Here is a 20,982-nt window from a genome sequence, read left to right as displayed (position 1 = left end):
TTTCCAAGCACTGACCACACACTCTTCTCACCTTTGTCTCTTAGTAAACTCTATACTGTCCTCTTTTACTAGGTCCCTTCTACCTTTATCCTTCCAAAAGCCTTGTCCTGCCAAACCTTGGATTGTTCCCAACATCCATTGCCTTAATTATGAATGAAGCTCGAGAAAATCACCAAACCATGCTAACAATCCACTACAAACTTATGTTACATCATTTCACCGGGCACTTTATGACAATGCGATCCCTCCATAATTAATTATTCACTATCCTGTTTCCAAAATGTTTCATCCCTCCTCAAACCTTCTAAAAATCTCCCACCTTCTCAGCTGAGAAAATCGCCTCATATTTCACTGAAAAACAGTTGTATTCATTTGCAGAGAGCTTTCCCTTCTCCTTTATATCACGTCACTAAAATGCCTTCCTCCACCATCTCCTCCTTTACCCCTGTCTCACATAAGGAGATGACTTTCCTCCTTCCCAAGGCACAAACTTCTTTGTGTACAAGTGATTCTACCCCATCTTCTCCAGCAAACTGTGCCCTCAAACATCCTCACTCTCTTACTGATCTTCAAACTCTCCCTGACTATTGGCTGCTTCCATACTGCCTACAGACACGTCTGGGTTTCTCTCATCCTCCAAAAACCCCCTCTTGATTCACCCAACCCTGCTAACTATTGCCTTTATCTCTCCTCCCTTTTGGGACTCCCCTCCTTAAGAAGACTGTCTATAGTTTATGCCTTCACTTACCTTTGTATGACTCTCTTAACTCTATACAGTTTGGCTTCTGACCTCATCATTCAAACAAAACAGCTCTTGCCAAAGTTATCAATGATCTCTTTGTTGCCAGATCTAATGGTCTTTTCTCCATTTTCATTCTTGTTGATCTCCTTGCAGGCTTTGACACCATCAAATCCCCCTCATCTCTTGGATACTTTCTTCTCTCCATCTTTTTGTGCTGCTTTTTTCTTTCTTTCCTTCTACCTGCCTGACCACTCCTTCTCCTCCTTGGCTGGTTCTTCATCCAAGATCCAAGATTCAGATGATCTGTATCGTCTGACTTGGTGATCTTAGCAACTCCCATGAATCTCCCATTATCTTTATATAGATAATTCTCAGACTTCTTTGTCTAGCCCTACTCTCTTTCCTGACCTTCAATCTTGCATCTCCTGTGGCTTTCTGAGCATCTCAAACTGGATGTTTCATAGACATCTTAAGCTCCACATTTCCAAATAAACTCAGTCTTTCTCCTCAAAGCCTCTCCTCTTCATGACTTCCTTTTCCTTGTTGAGGGCATCACCATCCTCCAGTTCCGTAGGCTCACAACCTAGGGATTACCCTGAACTCTCATTCTCACCCCCCTATATCCAATCAGTTGCCAAATCCTATCACTTTAACCTTCATAATGTTTCCCAGATACTCTCCCTTCTTTCCTGTGACACTGCCCCCAACCTGGGACTGGCCCTCAGTCCTTGAGGACTGCAGTAGTCTTAATTTCCTCTGCTTCTGTCCTCTATTTAGCTATTAAACTGACCTTCCTCAAGTGTCCTTCTCCTATGCACTAAATTTTGGTGGCTCCCTATCACCTCCAGGAGCAAATAGAAAATCCCTCATTTGGCTTGGAAAATCTTCCATTAGCTTGGCCTCTTACCTCTCTATTCTTTTAACACTTTACTTCCTTTCATCTACTGGGTGAATCAGTAGCATCCACCTCCTTATAACTCTTTAGAAATGACACCTGGGGGCAGCTAGGTGGCGCAGTGGATAGAGCACCAGCCTTGAAGTCAGGAGGACCCGAGTTCAAATCTTGGTCTCAGACACTTAACACTTCCTAGCTGCATGACCCTGGGCAAGTCACTTAATGCCAGCCTCAAAAAAAAAGAAAAAAAAAAAAGAAATGCCATCCAGCACTCAGTTTTTGTACCATTCCACTGGTTCTTTGCCATGCCTACAAGTTTCTCCTTACCTAGACGTCCCATTCTTTCTGGCTTCCTTCAAGTCCCAGATAAAATCCCATTCATTGTAAATTATAATAATTTATAAGTGATTATTATAAATATTGAAATTAACTATGAAGAAATATGCACCTAGAGAAAGAACTGATAAACAGAAGTATGGGTGGAATAATTTTACACATATCTAATAAATTATATATAATATATAACATAAATATGTGCATATATTTATACATATATATGTATGTATATATAGATAGATATAGTTGAGTCTAGTGGTAGCCATCCCTAGAGTGGGAAGGAAAAAATAAATTTACATAATAATTTTGGATGGTTTTAAAATTTAAATAAAAGATTTATTATTCTCTTCAGGAAAAAAAAAACAGGAAGTTACAAAAACAAACTAGATTTTACATTTATTGTATATTTGGAAGGAATTAGCAAGTTCTATATAATGGATTTGCAGTTTCATGTGCAATCATTTTTTTAAAATTATATTGTTATGGAAATGTTTGTTTTATTGCATAAATTAAAAATAAAATAAATAACTGAAAAGAGAAAAAAAAATCAACCTATGTAAGAAGGTTTTTCTTGTTCACTTCATTTTAAGTGCTTTCCCTTGGTTTATTATCTCAAATTTATGCCATCTCTATTTTGTTGAAAGTACAAAGCATGTTTTCTTGTCCATTAGATTGTAAGCTTCTCAAGAACAGGGATTGTGTTTTCCCTTTCATTCTTTCCCCGCATTTAGCACAGTGCCTGGCACACAGTAGTCAATTATTTCTTGTTGATTCGACTATAATCATCATCATCATCATCCTCATCATCTGAGCTCCCATTTCTTTAACAATCTGAAATTTTCAAAAGCCTTTCATCACAACAACCCTTTGAAGGAAGTATTATTTTCATTGAAGTTTCAGCTCAAACCCATGTGTTCTAACCCCAGATCCAGGACACCTTCTGCTGCACCACACTGTTTCCAGTAACTCCCTTGGCTTATTAGAGGACTGAACACTAACTTTGCACTCTCCTCTTCTCCCACCCCGTGGTAGATGCTGTATTCTTTGCCACCCCTACCTCTCTTCTTCCTTTAGCTGATGGAAAGACTGAGGTCATTTTGTCCTCAGTAGCTCTGCTTGTCCCGGGAGAATGGTGGGTTTATTTTTCCTGGCACATCTGAGGCATTTGTTATTGTAAGTAGTGACTGGGCTCCCAGCTGCTGAGATTGCCCCCGAGGAACCCGAAATCAGGATGGGCCCCTTGGGAAGCTGGGTAGAGAACTGCTTGTACATTCAGCTCCTGAGGCAGTTTGGGTAGCTGTGAACATGACATCAGCAATCCCCTTGACTCATTTAGGGATGAAGCTCAAAGTTAGTCATGAGATAACTTTTCCTATTATCTCTGAAAAGAACTGGACAGGAAAATGGTACTCTCTGACCCCCTTAAGATTATACTTGAGGGTGCAGCTACCCAAAGCCCAGGCCAGTCCCTAAGAGGAATATGGTAAGTGTCAACCGGTATGTGTCCAGCTCAAACAAATTCACATATGAAAAACATGAAGGCAGACATCGTCTCTGTCCTCCAGAACTTATAGCCAAACAGGGAGATGATACTGTAATAAGACTCTGTAGTCCCCTGATCTTTGTGGGAGGACCTGGGTCAGGGAATTTTGAATCTCCTGACCACCCCTCCCCACTTGGGGAAACTCCTAAAATAATCCCCACTTTCAATTCATTTGGAGATTCTGGCCTTGGGAATAATCACCACCCATTATTGACTTGAAAATTACTTCCTCAATTCATCTGGAGATCATCCCTAGCCTCCCTCCACAGAGAGCTAAATAAAATTGAACTCCATATCCCAAATCTCTGCTACCTTCTACAGGAGCCCACTGAGAGCTGCTCAGGGAAAATAAACCCTTTTTGCCAAATCTTACTTGGGGACTGAGAATTCTTTGGCAAAATGGGCTGAGGACCCCCAGATGCTTCTAGAGTATCTTACCCCTCAACAATACCAGCACGGGCCACTCTCATACCAAATAACATGTAACAGGTACCTGGAAAGGTGGGAGGTGGGAGCAGGGATGTGCCATGTAGAGTCTGAAGGGAAAAGTTGGCACAAATCTGCAAACCCAGGAATTATGGTCTGATTTCCTCGAGGAGAGGAATTGTGGTATAAAGATGAGTAAGAATTCAGCAGGTAGAAAAGAGGGAGGGTCCTCCAGAGCAGACTACGGTGCATATTTGGGCGGCAAAAAATCATTCCTTTTGGCCAGAGTTCCAAGTCAAAGTGTCATGCCCTGAATAAAATTATTACAGTCCCTCCCTTTTTCCTTGCCATTAGGACTGGGAGAATTGAGTCAGAAAAAAAGCTTTGAAATACCACTGAGTCATAAAACTCCAGGTGCCTTATCTCACTTCTTGCTGGGATAATTCTCCCTCCTTTTGAGTATTGTCCCTCACCTCACTGTCTCCTGCCTTTGACCTTTTTATCTTGACCCTTACCCTTTCAGGACTAAGTTATGGTCCTCTCCTGGAATTATGGCTTGTCCATCTTCCCAGTGTGTTTGCTCCCCTTATCTGCCTTTGTTCCCCTACAAAAGTGTATATTCTGTTTAGCTTTAAAAAAAAAAACTATAAAAGGTCCCTACTTCAGTCCCTCAGGGCCAGAATGATTTTCCAGGAGGCTAGCCTAAACTCACCACAATGAAAAGATTAAAACCCAATCTCTGCCTTGCCTCAGTTTCTCTGGCATTACAAATGGAAGGAAGCTTTTCTCTATTCCTCTTCATTCTAGAGAATTCCCTTGGTTAATTATTTCCTATTTATCCTGCCACCCAGGATATAGCTTGCTTTGTGTAGATTGATTGGCACGTTGGCTCTTTGAGGGCAGGGTCTGCCATTGCCTTTCTTTATATTCCAGAGCTTAGCATTAGCAACATGGTCGGTGCTTACTAAATGCTTATTTTAACTGACCGGATAAACCAATCACAGAGAACCTTGAATGCAATGAAATGATTTGGCAGGGAGTATCTAGCCTAGTGGATACATGAATTTGGTAGAAGTTTAAAAGGTGTTTGTTGAATTGAATGGCATCTATCCAGATGACCAGGGGAGAAGTAAGTCCAAGTCCCAGCTACCCTTACTTGCAGGTCCAGTTGCCAAGAGAAGTTAAACTTCTGAGTTTTTGAAGGGATGAGTCATAGATCAGGAGTGGCTAACATCATAGAAAGGTACCTCTTTCAAAATTATGGTTTCTATTGAATTAGGGCTTGGGAGTGGTTTGAAGTACCTATTTCCACCAATTCCAGAGAAATAGCAAAAACAATGCCTTTGATCTTTCCTCTGCCTCTCTCCTCCAGCTCTCTTCCCTTTCTCATCTTGGGCTTTCATAACATGAAAGGATTCAGGCCGTAGACATGAGTTTCTGCTTTCAGCTCATAATGTTCTTTTGTATCTTCCCCTGAGGCTCAATTTATTACCAAAAGCAAAACTTTGAGAGAACACTGAAAATCCAATTTTGCTTACTCCCACCACGCCAAACCTTCCCAGATGTGCCTTTTTTCATCCTTTCCTGATATGTGACCTAATAGGTCACAATGGATCTTCTTCCATCCTTATTTCCTCCTACCTCTATGTGACCTGGCCCTCTCACTTTCTGCCCCAGGTGCCCTGGCTTGAGGAAATACCAAGTCAGAATCATGAAGGAGAAACGTCAGCAGGACCAAAAAAGCCAAGAGGTGCCCCCAGAGCCAGAAGCAAGCAGCCCTTGTGGGGAGAACTTCTTTGATATTGACACTGTCTTATCGATGGAGTCCGAGTATTCATCTGTCGCTCCCATGGTGCCTTGGACCAGTCCGGAGCCTGGCTTGGTGAACCCAGCCTTTGAAGAGACAGATGAAGATTCCAGCATGAATCTTTGCACATCAGGTACAGGCTTTGGCAAGGGGGCTGTGGAAAAGCCTAGGGGTCTTAGTGAACCAAGTACAAGCCCAGTATGAATCAAAAACATAACCCAGCATTCCTGAAATAGATATGATCTCCTGCTACATTAAGAGAGGTCTAGCTACCGTGACTAGGCAGGGGATAGCTTACCCTAGTCAGATCATATGTTGGATTCTGAGGGCCCTAATTCCACGTTGCTGCTCCAAGCCTCAGTTTACCCTTGGCAGCAAGAGCATCTTAGGGAGGCAACAGCCTTGTCTTCTCAAACCTGGAGAACCTGAAGAAGGTTCATCAGTTCTCATCAGTATGAAGCTTGGGACCTAGATACATAGCATAAGGAAGCTAAGTAGATGGTGCCAGGTCTCCTGCATGGATACCTACCTTCTCATGGGGTTTCTGTCCAGCATCCAGACTCCTACCCTTTGTAATCTAGAGGATTGACTTGGGTGCTAGCCCATGAGATCACGGGGTACAAGAAAGATATTTTGACCCACTTCCCAAGAGTAGGAGAGAGACAAGGAGGGAAGAAGCACCTATTAAGCACCTACTGTGTGCCAAACACTGCTAAAGGTTTTACCAGTATTATCCCATTTGATCTTCACTATAAACCTGTGAGGCAGGTGATGTGACCATCCCATTTTATACTTGAGGAAGCAGAAGCTAATTAAGTGACTTACCCAGGATCACACAGCTAATAAATAATCAAGGCAGGTTATGACCTTGGGCTGTGATAGCTCCAGGCCCAGTGCTGAATCCAGTATACTACCTCTAGAGAGTACACTTTACTTGCCCTCATAACTGTGGGTCAAACCATGACCTTTTCCTAGTCAACCAATGTTCCCTGAGTAGCTATGTCAAGCAATCAGGAATGGGGTGGAGAGAGGAAGGGGGTGAGATGGGAAGTCCCATTAGGACCATTCTTGAATAGTTTAGGAAAATGTTGATGGAGGCCTGGCTGAAGACAGTGCCTTGAGTCACCTTTCTCTTGTCCCCACTCTCCCCATCAGACCTGACTCGCAGCAACAGTCTTGTGGCTGAAACTGTCATCGTGAACATTTCCCGGGATGATCCTGAGAAAGAGCTTGGGATGAGGATTGTTGGGGGCAAGGATACTCCCCTAGGCAACATTATCGTGCAGGAAGTCCACCAGGACACCCCGTTGGGCATAGATGGAAAAGTGACCCCTGGAGATCATGTGCTAGAGGTGGGTGAGCATCTTCCATCTTGGCCCATGGGATGCTGGCCTGCTTCATGCTTCCTTCCCCAATGGACAATAATAACAGCAATAACAATAATCTCCTTTGGAGAATAGGGGCAGGTGTATCACACACATATTCCTCCCAGGCCTGGGAACCCAAGAGTAGGAGGGTTATTAGTTCCATTTTACATATGCGCAAACTGAAGCTTAGTTTAGACAAGGTAACCCATCTCAGTTGAAACCAGGTGCTAAAGATACAGAAGAAAATGGGTATGATCCCTGCCCTCATCTGGCTTACATTCCAATAAGGGCATGTGGAAATCCCAGACAAAGTGCAAGGAGAGATTTAAGGAGGTGCAGGTTGTTTCACCGTTGGGTTGGGGGTAAGGATTTAGTGGTGGTTGTTGGGGTTTTTTTCTTTTTGGCAAGGTCATTGGGGTTAAGTGACTTGCCCAGGAGGTATTAAGTATCTGAGGCTGGATTTGAACTCGGGTCCTCCTGACTCCAGGGCCAATACTCTAGCCACTGCTGCCCCAGGGGTAAGAATTTGGGAAAGGATTCATGGAAGAAACAATACTTAAATGGAACCCTGAAGAAAGGAAAGAAGTTCAGCAATGGCAAAGGCAGGGTGTAGAGTCCATTCTGGGCAAAGGCACAGAGGTGGGAGAGTGCAGGATGAGAATTCTCATGCAAATGTGAGAAAAGTCTTGAAAGGCACAATGGAGCCAGATAATAGTTGGCTTTGTTTTTTGTTTGTTTGTTTGTTTGTTTGTTTTTTCCCCTATGGGCAATAAGGGGGCATGGAGGGTTTTGAACAGAAATCAGACCTATTTGTGCCTTAGAAAAATTGGACTGGGGAGGGGAGAGACTGAAAGAAAAAAGGCCCATAAAAATGTGGGAATTTGTTTTACTGCAATATTACAAGCTTTCTTTTTTCTCTCCCCCCACCTTCCCATTAGGGAAAGGAGAAGGGAAGAGAAATGCTTGTTAAAAGAAATAAAGAAAGATAGATGGATAGATGAATAAAAATGAATAGGTAAATAAATAGCTGAATGAGTGAATGACTAAACAAATAAATTAAAAGAGATAAAAGCTTGAGAAAGAACTAAAAATTGTAAAAGCTATTGATGGAATCTGAGGGAGGGCTGATAAAGATGTCCAAAGTGTATTGAAGAGGAAGGGGCAGAGGGGAGAAATGCAGTGGAGAAAGAACGGTGGGATTTGGCATTGTGTGCATCATTAAAGCTTGATTCATCTCCTTGTGCTTCTCAATCTACTGGGCTTGCTCTTGCTCTGCTCAGGAAGCAGCAGGCTTTGACTGGAGAGATGAAAGTCTTACACAAAGTCAGGGAGTCTGATTGGGCGCTCCTGGCAAATTGTCCTTCTTCCTAGGTCAATGGGATCAACGTCAGCAATGTCACCCACTCCCAAGCAATCTCCCTGCTTCGCTATTCAGGGCCCATGCTACAGCTGGTGATCTTGCAAGAGAAGGGCTTCTTGAACAAAACTCAGCAAGATGACAACTCGATTCCCAGCAGGGCTGGGGAAATCGTGCATGTCACCTTGACGAAGAAGGACCGGCTGCAGCCCCTGGGTATCAAACTGATCCGCAAGGCTGACGAGGCTGGGATCTTCATTCTCGACCTGCTGGATGGTGGCCTGGCAGCCAAGAATGGAAAGCTGAGCCAAAATGACAAAGTGCTCTCCATCAATGGGCAGGACCTGAGACAGGGGACACCAGAGACAGCAGCCCAGATCATTCAGGTGAGCGGTGGCCTTGACCATTTCCAGGCGGGACAGGGAAGCCCAGGTTGGTGACCAGGGGATCAGAACTCACAAAATTGTTAGATTTGAATCCTACCTCTGATACTTATTAGCCGTATGACTTTGAGTCAGTCATTTAACCTTTCGGTGTCTCTGTCTGAAATTGATGAGTAATATAAGGTCATTACATGTGAAACTCCTTTCCCTTCATACATATAAAATGTCAGCTGTTATTATTTAGAGCAGACAAAGGATCTTGGCTCAACCCCTTAATTTTACAGATGAGGAAACTGAGGTTGAGAGTAGAGAAGTCATTTCTTCAAGATCACTCAAAGGAGGGCAAATCTGGGTCTTCTGACCCCAAATAGTCTTTCTACTTCTTTATGATGCCTTGTGGGCAAGGGCAGACTCCATTGTGATCCCAGATGCCACCAAACATCATACTTTGCAAAGGATGGGCATTCACAGAATCATATGGGACATTGGGAAAATGAAAAGTTTAAATGAGACATGGCCCTTGTCCACAGAGTTTGTGGTCTAATTAGTAGCAGAAGTAACAGTAGTAGTTTCCTTCATCATAATTAAGCATAATTTAATACATTACATGAAACACGTTAGAAAGACAGAACAAAATGCATTATGTACATCTGAGGAGCCCGGTGATGACCAGGGCTGGCAAAGAAGAATTCCTGGAAGAAGTGGCAGTGGAGTTAGACTTTTAAGGATGGGTGGGACATCAGCAGCAAGGAAGGGTAGAAAGTCATTCTGATCTCAGAAAAGAGTGTCCAAAGAGACTGAGTCGGGAGAGCAGCGAGAATGATTGGGAAGCTCATAAATCTATTAATTGAATGAAGAGGAAAGTCATGATACAAGACTATAAAGGCAGGGTGGTGTCTGACTGTTAAATGTCAAGTAATAGGAAGGGAAGTGGAAACTTTACTGGGTAGACAAGAGGGGACCAATTTTGGAACTGTGGAATAAATCCAACCATATCTATTCATGAGAAAGATGATTCTGAAAGAGATATAAAGGATGGTTTGGAGGGTGGAAAATTAAAGCAAGAAGACTTGTTATGAACTTTTAAAACAGTCCAGGTGGCTAACTATAAAGATTTCTTCTGGAATAGCAACGGGAGGAAGAGGTGGAAGGTTGTCCAGCATAGCATCCACGGGGCTTGCTAACGGGATGGGAGGGAAAAGAAGGAGTTCAAGATAACCTACTGGTTCTCAATATGGTCCCCAAAGTGGGGCCGCCACCGGAAAGAATGAAGTCAGGTTTAGGGGGAAAGAAAAAATGCTTGCCTGGGGCCATACCAGGGAGATGCCCTGTTAGCCATTGAGATGAGCTCTTGGGAGAGACTATCTACAATTAGGTCCTTGATTAGTTTGAGTTATGAATCCCCCTTAGAGTGGTTGCATTATTCAGATTTCAACAGCGTATTTCCCATTGGGCTAGAATTAATGACCATATTTTACATAATTACTGTAACTCCAAATAGTGCAAATTTAAATGCATTTGAAGTAGTCTCATTGTTTACACTAAAAATAGATCCTAACTGTATGCAGCTTCAGGAAGTGTCAATGTGGACCTGGGAGTTGAAGAGTAAAGAGTGGTGAGAGTGGATAGAGAAAGGATAGAGTGTCAGAAGAATACCCAAAGGAGAAGTGTGGCCCAGAGATGAAGAATGGCTATAAATATTTTATGGCATCTCAGAGGCTGATGAGGGAAAGAGAATTTGGGAAGAGAGTTTGGGCAGTAGCGGCTAGAGTTTCACACAGGCCAAAGAGGAGGGCTGACTAGAGGCCTTTGCTTGGGGGGTCAGGAAGGTCATCAGTGACCTTGTAGAGCCTGATTAGAAGAGAGTCAAGGGGGGAGTTCAAGTCTGATCACAAGAGAACGGGGACTAACAAAGTCAAGATTATGACTGGATGTAACTTTTCCAAGGTCGGCAGTGAAAGAGGGAGATAGTGCAGAATGCAGAGAATGGGATGGCGTGGGAACAGAGGAGACCAGAATATGTTTGTGGACAGAGAGGAAGGAGCCAGGACCAAATGAGACACTGAAGATATGTGAAAGAACAACAAATGAGCTAGCAAAGGCTTAACCATTATTAGCAATAAGGAGATTTTACTTTTTGTGAGCCTTGCCTGTAGTGTGTGACACCAAGGTCTGCAGAGTCAAGGAGCGAAGCCTTCATGGCACATGGCCACAATCTCTTCAGTGAAATGGAAGTCTAGGACATCTATTCTCCACGTGGAGGGAAGAGAGAAGAAACATTTGAAATCAGTAGCAAAGAGTTGTGAGATAACGGGAGAGTTGGATTGGATCCCTGTTGTGCCATGAATTCAGAGTGTGTGAAATAAAATCAACATCTACTAACTTTCCCTTGGCACCTTGGCAGCCCTGGAATCAAAAGATGAAGTATTCCAGAGGTGCAGGATCTAGAGTAGAGCTTCTTAAACTTTTTCCCACTCACAATGCCTTTTCACTCAAGAAATTTTTATGAGGTTCCCATCTCAAATCTGAGCCAAGATGTTTCTGACAGCGTTTGTGCATATGCGGCGCGAAGTGTGCATGTTGTGTGTCCAGTACCAACATGGGCAAGCCCTGCCGAAAGAACCAGCTCAGATTCATTCTGCATTTGGTCTGAAATTAATTCTTGTGCGTTGTATTCAGAAACCTTTTACTGTCACCAAATTTTCATTCACTTATGCAACCCCATATGAGATCATGACCCACGGTTTAAGAAGCTGGGATCTAGAAGACAGGCCCTTGGGGGCCTTGGGCGGGGTGAGCAATACAGTTGCCAGTCACGGGAAGACCAAGGGTGTTGAGGTTGTCAGAGGGAATATCTACAAGGATCTTAAAATACCCAAGGCTGACTGGGAAACAGTGGCCAACACTCACATCCTTGACAAAGCTGGGCTTGGAAGACTCTTGCAGAGTTGAGTTAGTAGAACTAGGGAAAAACTCCCACAAAGCCTCTAACCAAGTTAATGGAAGGAGCAAAATGAATCTGAAGGTAATGGTGGTCCCAGACAAGGGCTAAGAAGATGCAACCCCCTCCTTACCTCTTTGTAGCATTGAAGGACTATGGCTGTAGAATATTGCAGGACCTGCCGGATACTATTGCTACATCAGTGGATTATGATGAACTGCTTTTTCCCCCTCTCTTTCTTTGCTATAAATAAATAGAATGGATAAATGCATGAATAAAAGTCTTTCCTACAAGATATGTAGTAGCAAGGAACTTGGCACAGAGAGCTGGCGTCCGAGCCAGGAAGAGCTGAATTAAAAGCCCCTCTGTTGACACATCCTGGTTGTATGACTCTAAGCAACTCACTTCACCTCTCAATGTCCCAGGTAGCTCTTTGACTGAAAGTTACAAAGAAAGTGTCAATATGCACTGGTGGCAGGAGACCCTCATCCAGTAAGTTCCCTATGGTCCTCTCCCTAACTCCTACAAAAAATGACTTGCTGAATACTGGAAGGGAGGTAACTGTATTTGAAATGAAGGTGATGTAAAAATATAAGATGGCCATGTTTTTTATTATTATTCATTTTTCCAAATTATCCCCTCCCTCTCTCCACTCCCTCCCCCCGATGACAGGTAATCCCATACATTTTACATGTGGTACAATATAACCTAGATACAATATATGTGTGTAAATACCATTTTCTTGTTGCACATTAATTATTAGCTGCCGAAGGTATAAGTAACCTGGGCAGACAGACAGTAGTGCTAACAGTTTACATTCACTTCCCAGTGTTCCTTCTCTGGGTGTAGTTATTTCTGTCCATCATTCACTTCCAACTGGAAGTGAGTTGGATCTTCTTTATGTTGAAGATTTCCACTTCCATCAGAATAGTGTACAGCGATCTTCTGGTTCTGCTCATTTCACTCAGCAACAGTTGATGTAAGTCTCTCCAGGCCTCTCTGTATTCCTCCTGCTGGTCATTTCTTACAGAGCAATAATATTCCATAACCTTCATATACCACAATTTACCCAACCATTCTCCAACTGATGGACATCCATTCATCTTCCAGTTTCTAGCTACAACAAAAAGAGCTGCCACAAACATCTTGGCACATACAGGTCCCTTTCCGCTCTTTAGTATTTCTTTGGGATATAAGCCCAATAGCAGCAATGCTGGGTCAAAGGGTATGCACAGTTTGATAACTTTTTGGGCATAGTTCCAGATTGCTCTCCAGAATGGCTGGATTCTTTCACAACTCCACCAACAATGTATCAGTGTCCCAGTTTTCCCACATCCCCTCCAACATCCATCATTATTTGTTCCTGTCATCTTAGCCAATCTCACAGGTGTATAGTGGTATCTCAGAGTTGTCTTAATTTGCATTTCTCTGATCAGTAGTGATTTGGAACACTCTTTCATATGAGTGGAAATAGTTTCAATTTCATCATCTGAGAATTGTCTGTTCATATCCCTTGACCATTTATCAATTGGAGAATGGTTTGGTTTCCTATAAATTAGGGTCAGTTCTCTATATATTTTGGAAATGAGACCTTTGTCAGAACCTTTACTTTAAAAAATATTTTCCCAATTTGTTACTTCCCTTCTAATCTTGTTTGCATTAGTATTGTTTGTACAGAAACTTTTTAGTTTGATGTAATCAAAATCTTCTATTTTGTGATCAATAATGATCTTTAGTTCTCCTCTGGTCATAAATTCCTTCCTCCTCCACAGGTCTGAGAGGTAGACTATTCTCTGTTCCTCTAATCTATTTATTATCTCCCTCTTTATTCCTAAATCATGGACCCATTTTGATCTTATCTTGGTATATGGTGTTAAGTGTGGGTCCATAAAATGGCCATTTAAAAAAAAAAAGCTAGGAGAATGACCTGGAGACCAACAGGTGGCAAAAATAAAAATGAAGAAAAGGAAGTTAAAAAAGAAGTAAAGGTAACATAGCCCTCAAAATAGGGAAAGATACTAAAGAATGGTGGTAGAAAAATAGATTGGAAGCACTCCTGGATAGCCAGGAATGGCCCTGTATGTCGGGGAGAGAGGGCAGGGGTAGTGAGAGAAGGAATAGACACAAATGCCTACCTAGAAGTGCCTTGGCTGGGGTTTTTTCTAGGGCAGTGAAAGGAAGGGGACTGAGAATGAAGGGGAGTTATCACCAATCAAGTGAGTGTTTTCATGGGCTTAGTGAAACAGCCCAGGGAATTGATGGACTAGGTTGGGGTGGTCCTGGGAAGGAAGATAGACAATTCGTATTGGCTGTCAGTCCAAAGGGTCTCCCTCTACCACATGCACTTCAAGTCTCCCTCGGAACAAAGAAGTAGAGTAAACTTTGGCCTGTGTCCCTCTGCACCTGACATCCATCACCTCCCCACCAGGAGGGAAAAAAAGAGTACATGGCATCCCTTCTAGCTCTGACATTCTGAGAGGTCAGGGTTTTCTGAGCCCGCAAAATGATATACCATAATGTTGTTCATTGCTTTGCATGTGGCACAAGTTCCCACTCTACCTCTCTCTAAATCCTCACTCTCCTCAAGGGTTTAGTCCAAGCTCCTCCCCCAAGAAGCCTTCCCTGGCCACTCCAGTGCCCAATCAACTCTCATTCCTTCATCCCCACAGAATGCTTAGAGCTAGGAAATACCTTGGGCGGCATCTTCTGGGCCAGTGTTTCTAGCATTCTATCCCACTGAGTCATTGCCATGTTGACAGAGGACACTGGCATGAGACTGAAACCCAGTTGGCAGATAGAGGTGAAGATTGAGGGGAGGCCTTATGGAAGCAGGGCTTGGCCTTTGATCCAGCTGCAAAAGGCTGTTAGCCACCCCAGCAGCCAAGTGACATTGGGACATAAGTGGGACATAAGACCCACTTATTACAAGTCAATAATATAGGTATAATTTCGTATAATTGTTATGAGCCACAGAAAAGAAATAGTTGTTGGCACATCAAGAAATTGATCTCTGTGGGACTTTGGGCTTGTAAAATAGGCATAGATACTTATAATAGACAGAAATCCCATAGCTGTACTGGGTTCCCAGCCAGTCACAGGCTTTGGGGGCAGCCCACTTCATTTCAGGAGAGAAGAAACGGACACAGCCTAGTTGGGTCAATCCTGCCATAATACTTAGGTTTTGTGTAACCTTTGCCAGGCCATGTTGCCCTCAGTTTCTTCTTTTGTAAAATGGGGGAGGAAAGGTGATTATATCAGTGCTTCTCAATTATTGAGGACCTCAAAGAGCTTTTGTTTATTTGGGTATATATCTATTCACATTTACTATGATATAATTTTTAAATGCTTATCATTCATTAAAATAAAAGTAGTAAACTTATTTTAACATAAGTTAAATGTTAACATAAGTGAAATATGTATCATTTATTAAAATAATAGTATTAAACTTATTTTAACATAAGTTAAACATTAACATAAGTGACATTTTTATGAAAGATAATTACATTTTCCAAAAAAAATTAGTGAGAAATGTAGCCTTGTTGTGCTTATTTTTGAATTCTCTTTGATGTCTGACATACAAGAAAACAAGAGAATGCTCCAGTCCACTTCTCTTGTGCTACGATGTTTTGGTTGAAGTAGAAGAAGAAAATTTAACCTCACATAGATAATGTAGTTGAAAAAGACAAGAGGAATTAACGTTAGCCTCATAGTTCCCCTAAAAGGTTTTAGGGAACCCTTTGAAATGTGCTGGGCTTCATGGCCTTTAAGGTCCCTCCCAACACTAGATTTCGGGTCTTTTGTGTGAATTTAGGCGTCCATTCCCTTCCCTGGGCCTCACTTTCCCACTCTGTACAATGAGACGTTTGTACTAATTGGTCTCCAAAGTCCTATGAATTATAGTGAAGTTTTTTTTTTTTTAATCTATCATAATTGAAAAGGAGTTTAGAATTCTAGATCATCCTATCATGAACTTGGGAGATATATGCATATGTAGTTATAAACATGCAGACATACATGTGTACAAAGACTTGACCACAGTCACTTGTCATATGAATAAGAGGGACCCCAAGATCCTCTACTGTAGAGTCTCCAAAGTGTAAGATCTGTGTTATCTCAGAGGCCCCTTTGAAATTGGTCAGCCCCCCTGGGGAGGAGGGGGAGGCATGAAGCCAAGATAGTGGAGAGGACACATGCTTCTTTCTAAGCTCTTCTGCTACCCTCAAATTAATTATGAAATTCTACTTCTGAAATAGTGCTAGTCTGTCAAAACCCACGAATATTGGGATTGCAGCAAATTACTAGCAGAAGATAATTCTGAAGATCACCAGAAAAGGTCTGTTTTGATTGCATGCAGGAATGGGGGGAGGTGTCCAGGAGCAGGCAGAGAGCAAGAGGATGGAGGATAGTTCATGCTCAGCAGACAGAGTGGGGTGCTGCCCCCAGGGCAGAGAATCTACAGGGAGGACTCTATCACAGTATTGGCTACTCTGCCCTGGTTGCAAGCCAGTAGATCAGGAGAAACGTTATGAAACATCCAACACAAATGTAGAGGATAAAGAGTGTATCCCAAAGTGCCGGACTCTCATGGGACCTGGCCATGCCCACCCAGTTTCCTGGCTGCTCCACTGCCACTTCCAGGTATCTGTAGAGGAAGCTTGAAGCCTCCTTGCACAAAAAGCAGACCAAAACCTTTTTAAAAATGAGTAAAAAGGCAAAGCAAACTCTAAATATAGATAGCTTCTATAGTGTTCTATAGAACAGATTTCAAACCCTGAGGAGACTAAAAGCAGATTGTCTCCAGATGAAGCCCCCAAGGGGGAGATAACCTAGTCCCCACCATACAAGGCTCTCCTAGAGGAAATTTAAAAGGCTCTTTAAAAAGAGCTAGAAGAAAAATGGGGAAAGGAAAGGGAAGCTCTGCAAGAGAGTATGGAAAAGCATATAATTCATTAAAAGGAAGACTTGAAAAAGAAAACAACTTACTGAAATGTGAAATGGAAAAGGTAAAGAACTACCAGGAAAACAGAATTTGTGAACTGGAAAAAAAAATAACTCCTTAAAAGTAGAATTTGTGAAATGGAAAAAAAAATCCATAGAACAAAACAACTCATTTAAAAACTCAATTGGACAAATACAAAAAAATTTTAAAAAGCAAATTAATAAAATAATTCATTAAAAATCAGAACTGAACAAATGGAAGTGAATGACTTAATGAGACATCAAAAATCAGTCAAGCAAAACCAAAAAAATGAAAAAATAGGAAAAAAATGTAAAATACCTACACCTGGAAAATAGATCTAGGAGAGATAGTCTCAGAATTATTGGACTCCCTGAAAATCATGAGGAAAAAAAGAGTCCAGACACTATATTTCAGGAAATCATCAAAGAGAATGTCCAGACATCGCAGAATCAGAAGGTAAAAGAGCCACTGAAAGAATTCATCAAATACCTCCTGAAAGAGACCCCAAAATTAAAATTCCAAAGACTATCATGGCTAAATTTCAGAACTACCAGGCCAAAAAAAAAAAAAACCAAGTACAGAAGAGCCACAATAAGAATCACTCAGGATCTAGCAGTTTCCACATTAAAGGATCGAAGGGCCAGGAATCTGATATTCCATAAGGCAAAGGACCTTGATATGCTAAACTGAGCATTTTCTTCCAAGGAAGAAGATGGCATTCAATGAAACAGGCGAATTCCATTTATTTCTGATGAAAACACCAAAGTTAAACAAAAAATTTGACCTCCAAATATAAGACTCAAGAGAAACATAAAAGGTAAAAAGAACTCTTGAGAACTGTATTTATGTTTGGGGTATACATAGAGAGTGCATGTATAATTTGATTTTACTGTTATGATATAAAAAAAAACTAGAGGTAGAAAGGGGATTGTACCAGAAAAAGGAAAAAGTAGAGGTAAAATGAGGGAAATTACATCTCACGAGGAGGCAAAGGAAACCTATTGTATCTGAGGGAAAGAAGGGGTGGGGGAATGGACATTGTGTGAATCTTACTCTCATCAAATTTGGCTCAAAGAGAAAATATTAGACATATTTGGTATACAGAGAAACTTCTCTCACCTTATTGAAAAGTGAGAAGGGAAAAGCAAAAAGGAAAGGGGCAGGTTAAATAGAAGGTAACACAGAAACAGTAGGGGGAAGGTATAAGAAAGGGGGAGGACTACTTCAGGCAAGTGGTGCCCATAAGTTAAATACTGTGGAGGTGGGGTAAGAAGGAAAGGAAAGAGAAAAGTATAATCTGGGGATAATAAGATGGCAGGAAATACAGAATTAGTGGTTTTAACCATAAATGTGAATGGGGTGAACTCTCTCATAAAGCAGAGGCTTTTAATCCAGCAGACTGGATTAAAAGCCAGAATCCTACAACATGTTGTTTACAAGTAACACATTTAAAGAAGGGTAATAGATACAGAGTAAAGGTAAAAGGCTGGAGCAGAATCTATTATGCTTCAGGTGAAATAAAAACACATTTAAAGCAGGATGATAAATTCAGAGTAAAGGTAAAGGCTGGATCAGAATCTATTATACTTCAGGTGAAGTAAAAAAAAAAAAAAGCAGGGGTAGCCATCCCTATCTCAGATCAAGCAAAAGCAAAAATAGATCTAATTAAAAGAGATAAGGAAGGAAACTATATCTTGCTAAAGGGTACCATAGATAATGAAGCAATATCAATACTAAATATGTATGCACCAAGTGGTATAGAATGGAAATCCCTAAAAGAGAAGTTAAGAAAGCTGCAAGAAGAAATAGACAGCAAAACTATAATAGTGGGAGATCTCAACCTTGCTCTCTCAGAATTAGATACACCAAACCACAAAATAAATAAGAAAAAAGTTAAAGAGGTAAATAGAACACTAGAAAAGTTAGGTATGATAGATTTTTGGAGAAAACTGAATGGAGACAGAAAGGAGTATACTTTCTTCTTGGCAATTCATTGAACCTATACAAAAATTGACCATATATTGGGACATAAGGACCTTAGTATAAAATGCAGAAAGGCAGAAATAGAAAAGCATTCTTTTCAGATCACGATGCAATAAAAACTACATTCAATAAAAAGCCAGGGGAAAATAAACCAAAAAGTAATTGGAAACTAAATAATCTCATCCTAAAGAAGTTCGAAACAACAAATCATAGACACAATCAATAATTTCATCCAAGAGAAGGACAATAATGAGACAACATACCAAAATTTGTGGGATGCAGCCAAAGCAGTAATAAGGGGAAATTTTATATCTCTAGAGACTTACTTGCAAAAATAGAGAAAGAGAAAATCAATGAATTGGGCTTGCAACTAGAAAAGCTAGAAAAAGAGCAAATTAAAACCCCACAATCAAATACTAAACTAAAAATTCTAAGAATAAAAGGAGAGATTAATAAAATTGAAAGTAAAAAAAAAAAAACAACTATTGAATCAATAAATAAAACTAAAAGTTGTTATTATGAAAAAACCAACAAAATAGATAAATATTTAGTTAATTTGATTAGAAAAAGGAAAGAGGAAAATCAATTGTTAGTCTTAAAAATGAAAAGGGAGAAATTTCCACTAACAAAGAGGAAATTAGAACAAGAATTAGGAGTTATTTTGCCCAACTTTATGCCAATAAATCAGATAGCCTAAGTGAAAGGGAGGAATACCTACAAAAATATAAGTTTGCAAGATTAATAGAAGAGGAAGTAAATTGCTCAAACAGTCCCATTTTAGGAAAAAGAAATAAAACAAGCTATTAATCAACTCCCTAAGAAAAAATCCCCAGGACCAGATGGATTTACATGTGAATTCTACCAAACATTTAAAGAACAATTAACTCCAATACTATATAAACTATTTGAAAAATACAGGGAATGAAGGAGTCCTAACAAATTTCTTTTATGACACAGACATGGTACTGATACCTAAACCAGGTAGGTTGAAAACAAAGAAAGTAAATTGTAGACCAATCTCCCTAATGAATATTGATGCTAAAAGCTTAAATAAGATAGTAGCAAAAAGACTACAGAAAATCATCCCCAGGATAATACACCATGACCAAGTAGGATTTATACCAGGAATGCAGGGCTGGTTCAATATTAGGAAAACTATTAGCATAATTGACTATATCAATAACCAAATTAACAAAAACTATATGATCATCTCAATAGATGCAGAAAAAGCATGTGATAAAATCCAATATCCATTCCTATTAAAAACACTTGAGAGTATAGGAATAAATTGATTTTTCCTTAAAATAATCAGTAGCATCTATTTGAAACCATCAGTAAGAATCATATGTAATGGGGATAAACTAGAACCACTCCTAGTAAGATCAGGAGTTCAACAAGGTTGTGCATTATCACCATTACTATTCAGTATTGTATTGGAAATGCTAGCTTTGTAATAAGAGTTGAAAAAGAGATTAAAGGAATTAGAGTAGGTCATGAGGAAACCAAATTATCACTCTTTGCAGATAATATTATGGTATACTTAGCGAACCCCAAAGATTCTACTAAAAAGCTATTAGAAATAATCCACAACTTTAGCAAAGTTTCAGGATACAAAATAAATCCACATAAATCATCAGCATTTTTATACATCACTAACAAAATCCAACAGCTAGAGATATAAAGAGAAATTCCATTTAAAATAACTGTTGATAGTATAAAATATTTGGGAATCTATATGCCAAAGGAAAGTCAGGAACTATATGAGCAAAACTACAAAACACTTTCCATACAAATAAAGTCAGATTTAAATAATTGGAAAGACATTGAGTGTTCTTGGATAGGCCGAGCGAATATAATAAAGATGACAACACTACCTAAATTAATCTATTTAGTGCTATAACAATCAGACTAGTAAGAAACTATTTTACTAACCTAGAAAAAACAACAAAATTCATCTGGAAGAACAAAAGGTCAAGAATTTCAAGGGAACTAATGAAAAAAAAAAATCAAATGAAGGTAGCCTAGCTGTGCCAGACCTAAAACTATATTATAAAGCAGCAGTCACCAAAACCATTTGGTATTGGCTAAGAAATAGATTAGTTGATCAGTGGAATAGGTTAGGTTCACAGGACAAAGTAGTCAACAACTATAATCATCAAGTGTTTGACAAACCCAAAGACATCAGCTTTTGAGATAAGAATTCATTTTGACAAAAACTTCTGGGAAAATTGAAAACTTGGAT

The 20,982-nt window shown here is 40.5% G+C and overlaps 1 protein-coding gene across 3 annotated transcripts in view; it reads left to right on the top strand.

Moving 5' to 3' along the window:
- The window catches only part of LOC141549122 (ligand of Numb protein X 2-like), a 112,493-nt gene that overhangs the window by 72,067 nt on the left and 19,444 nt on the right, over window positions 1-20,982 (top strand). For all 3 annotated transcript variants that reach the window (XR_012484229.1, XM_074278466.1, XM_074278468.1), the window contains exons 3-5: window positions 5,620-5,882; window positions 6,905-7,101; window positions 8,488-8,859. Coding sequence is in view for 2 of the 3 variants with exons in the window: in XM_074278466.1 (XP_074134567.1) it covers window positions 5,620-5,882; window positions 6,905-7,101; window positions 8,488-8,859 (832 nt within the window). In the remaining variant the exon portion in view is untranslated. The remainder of the gene's footprint in view (window positions 1-5,619; window positions 5,883-6,904; window positions 7,102-8,487; window positions 8,860-20,982) is intronic.

Source organism: Sminthopsis crassicaudata, chromosome X (assembly GCF_048593235.1).
Source record: "Sminthopsis crassicaudata isolate SCR6 chromosome X, ASM4859323v1, whole genome shotgun sequence".
Taxonomy (NCBI): domain Eukaryota; kingdom Metazoa; phylum Chordata; class Mammalia; order Dasyuromorphia; family Dasyuridae; genus Sminthopsis; species Sminthopsis crassicaudata.
Note: the sequence above shows the minus strand (reverse complement) of the source record. Positions and strands in the feature narration are given on the sequence as shown.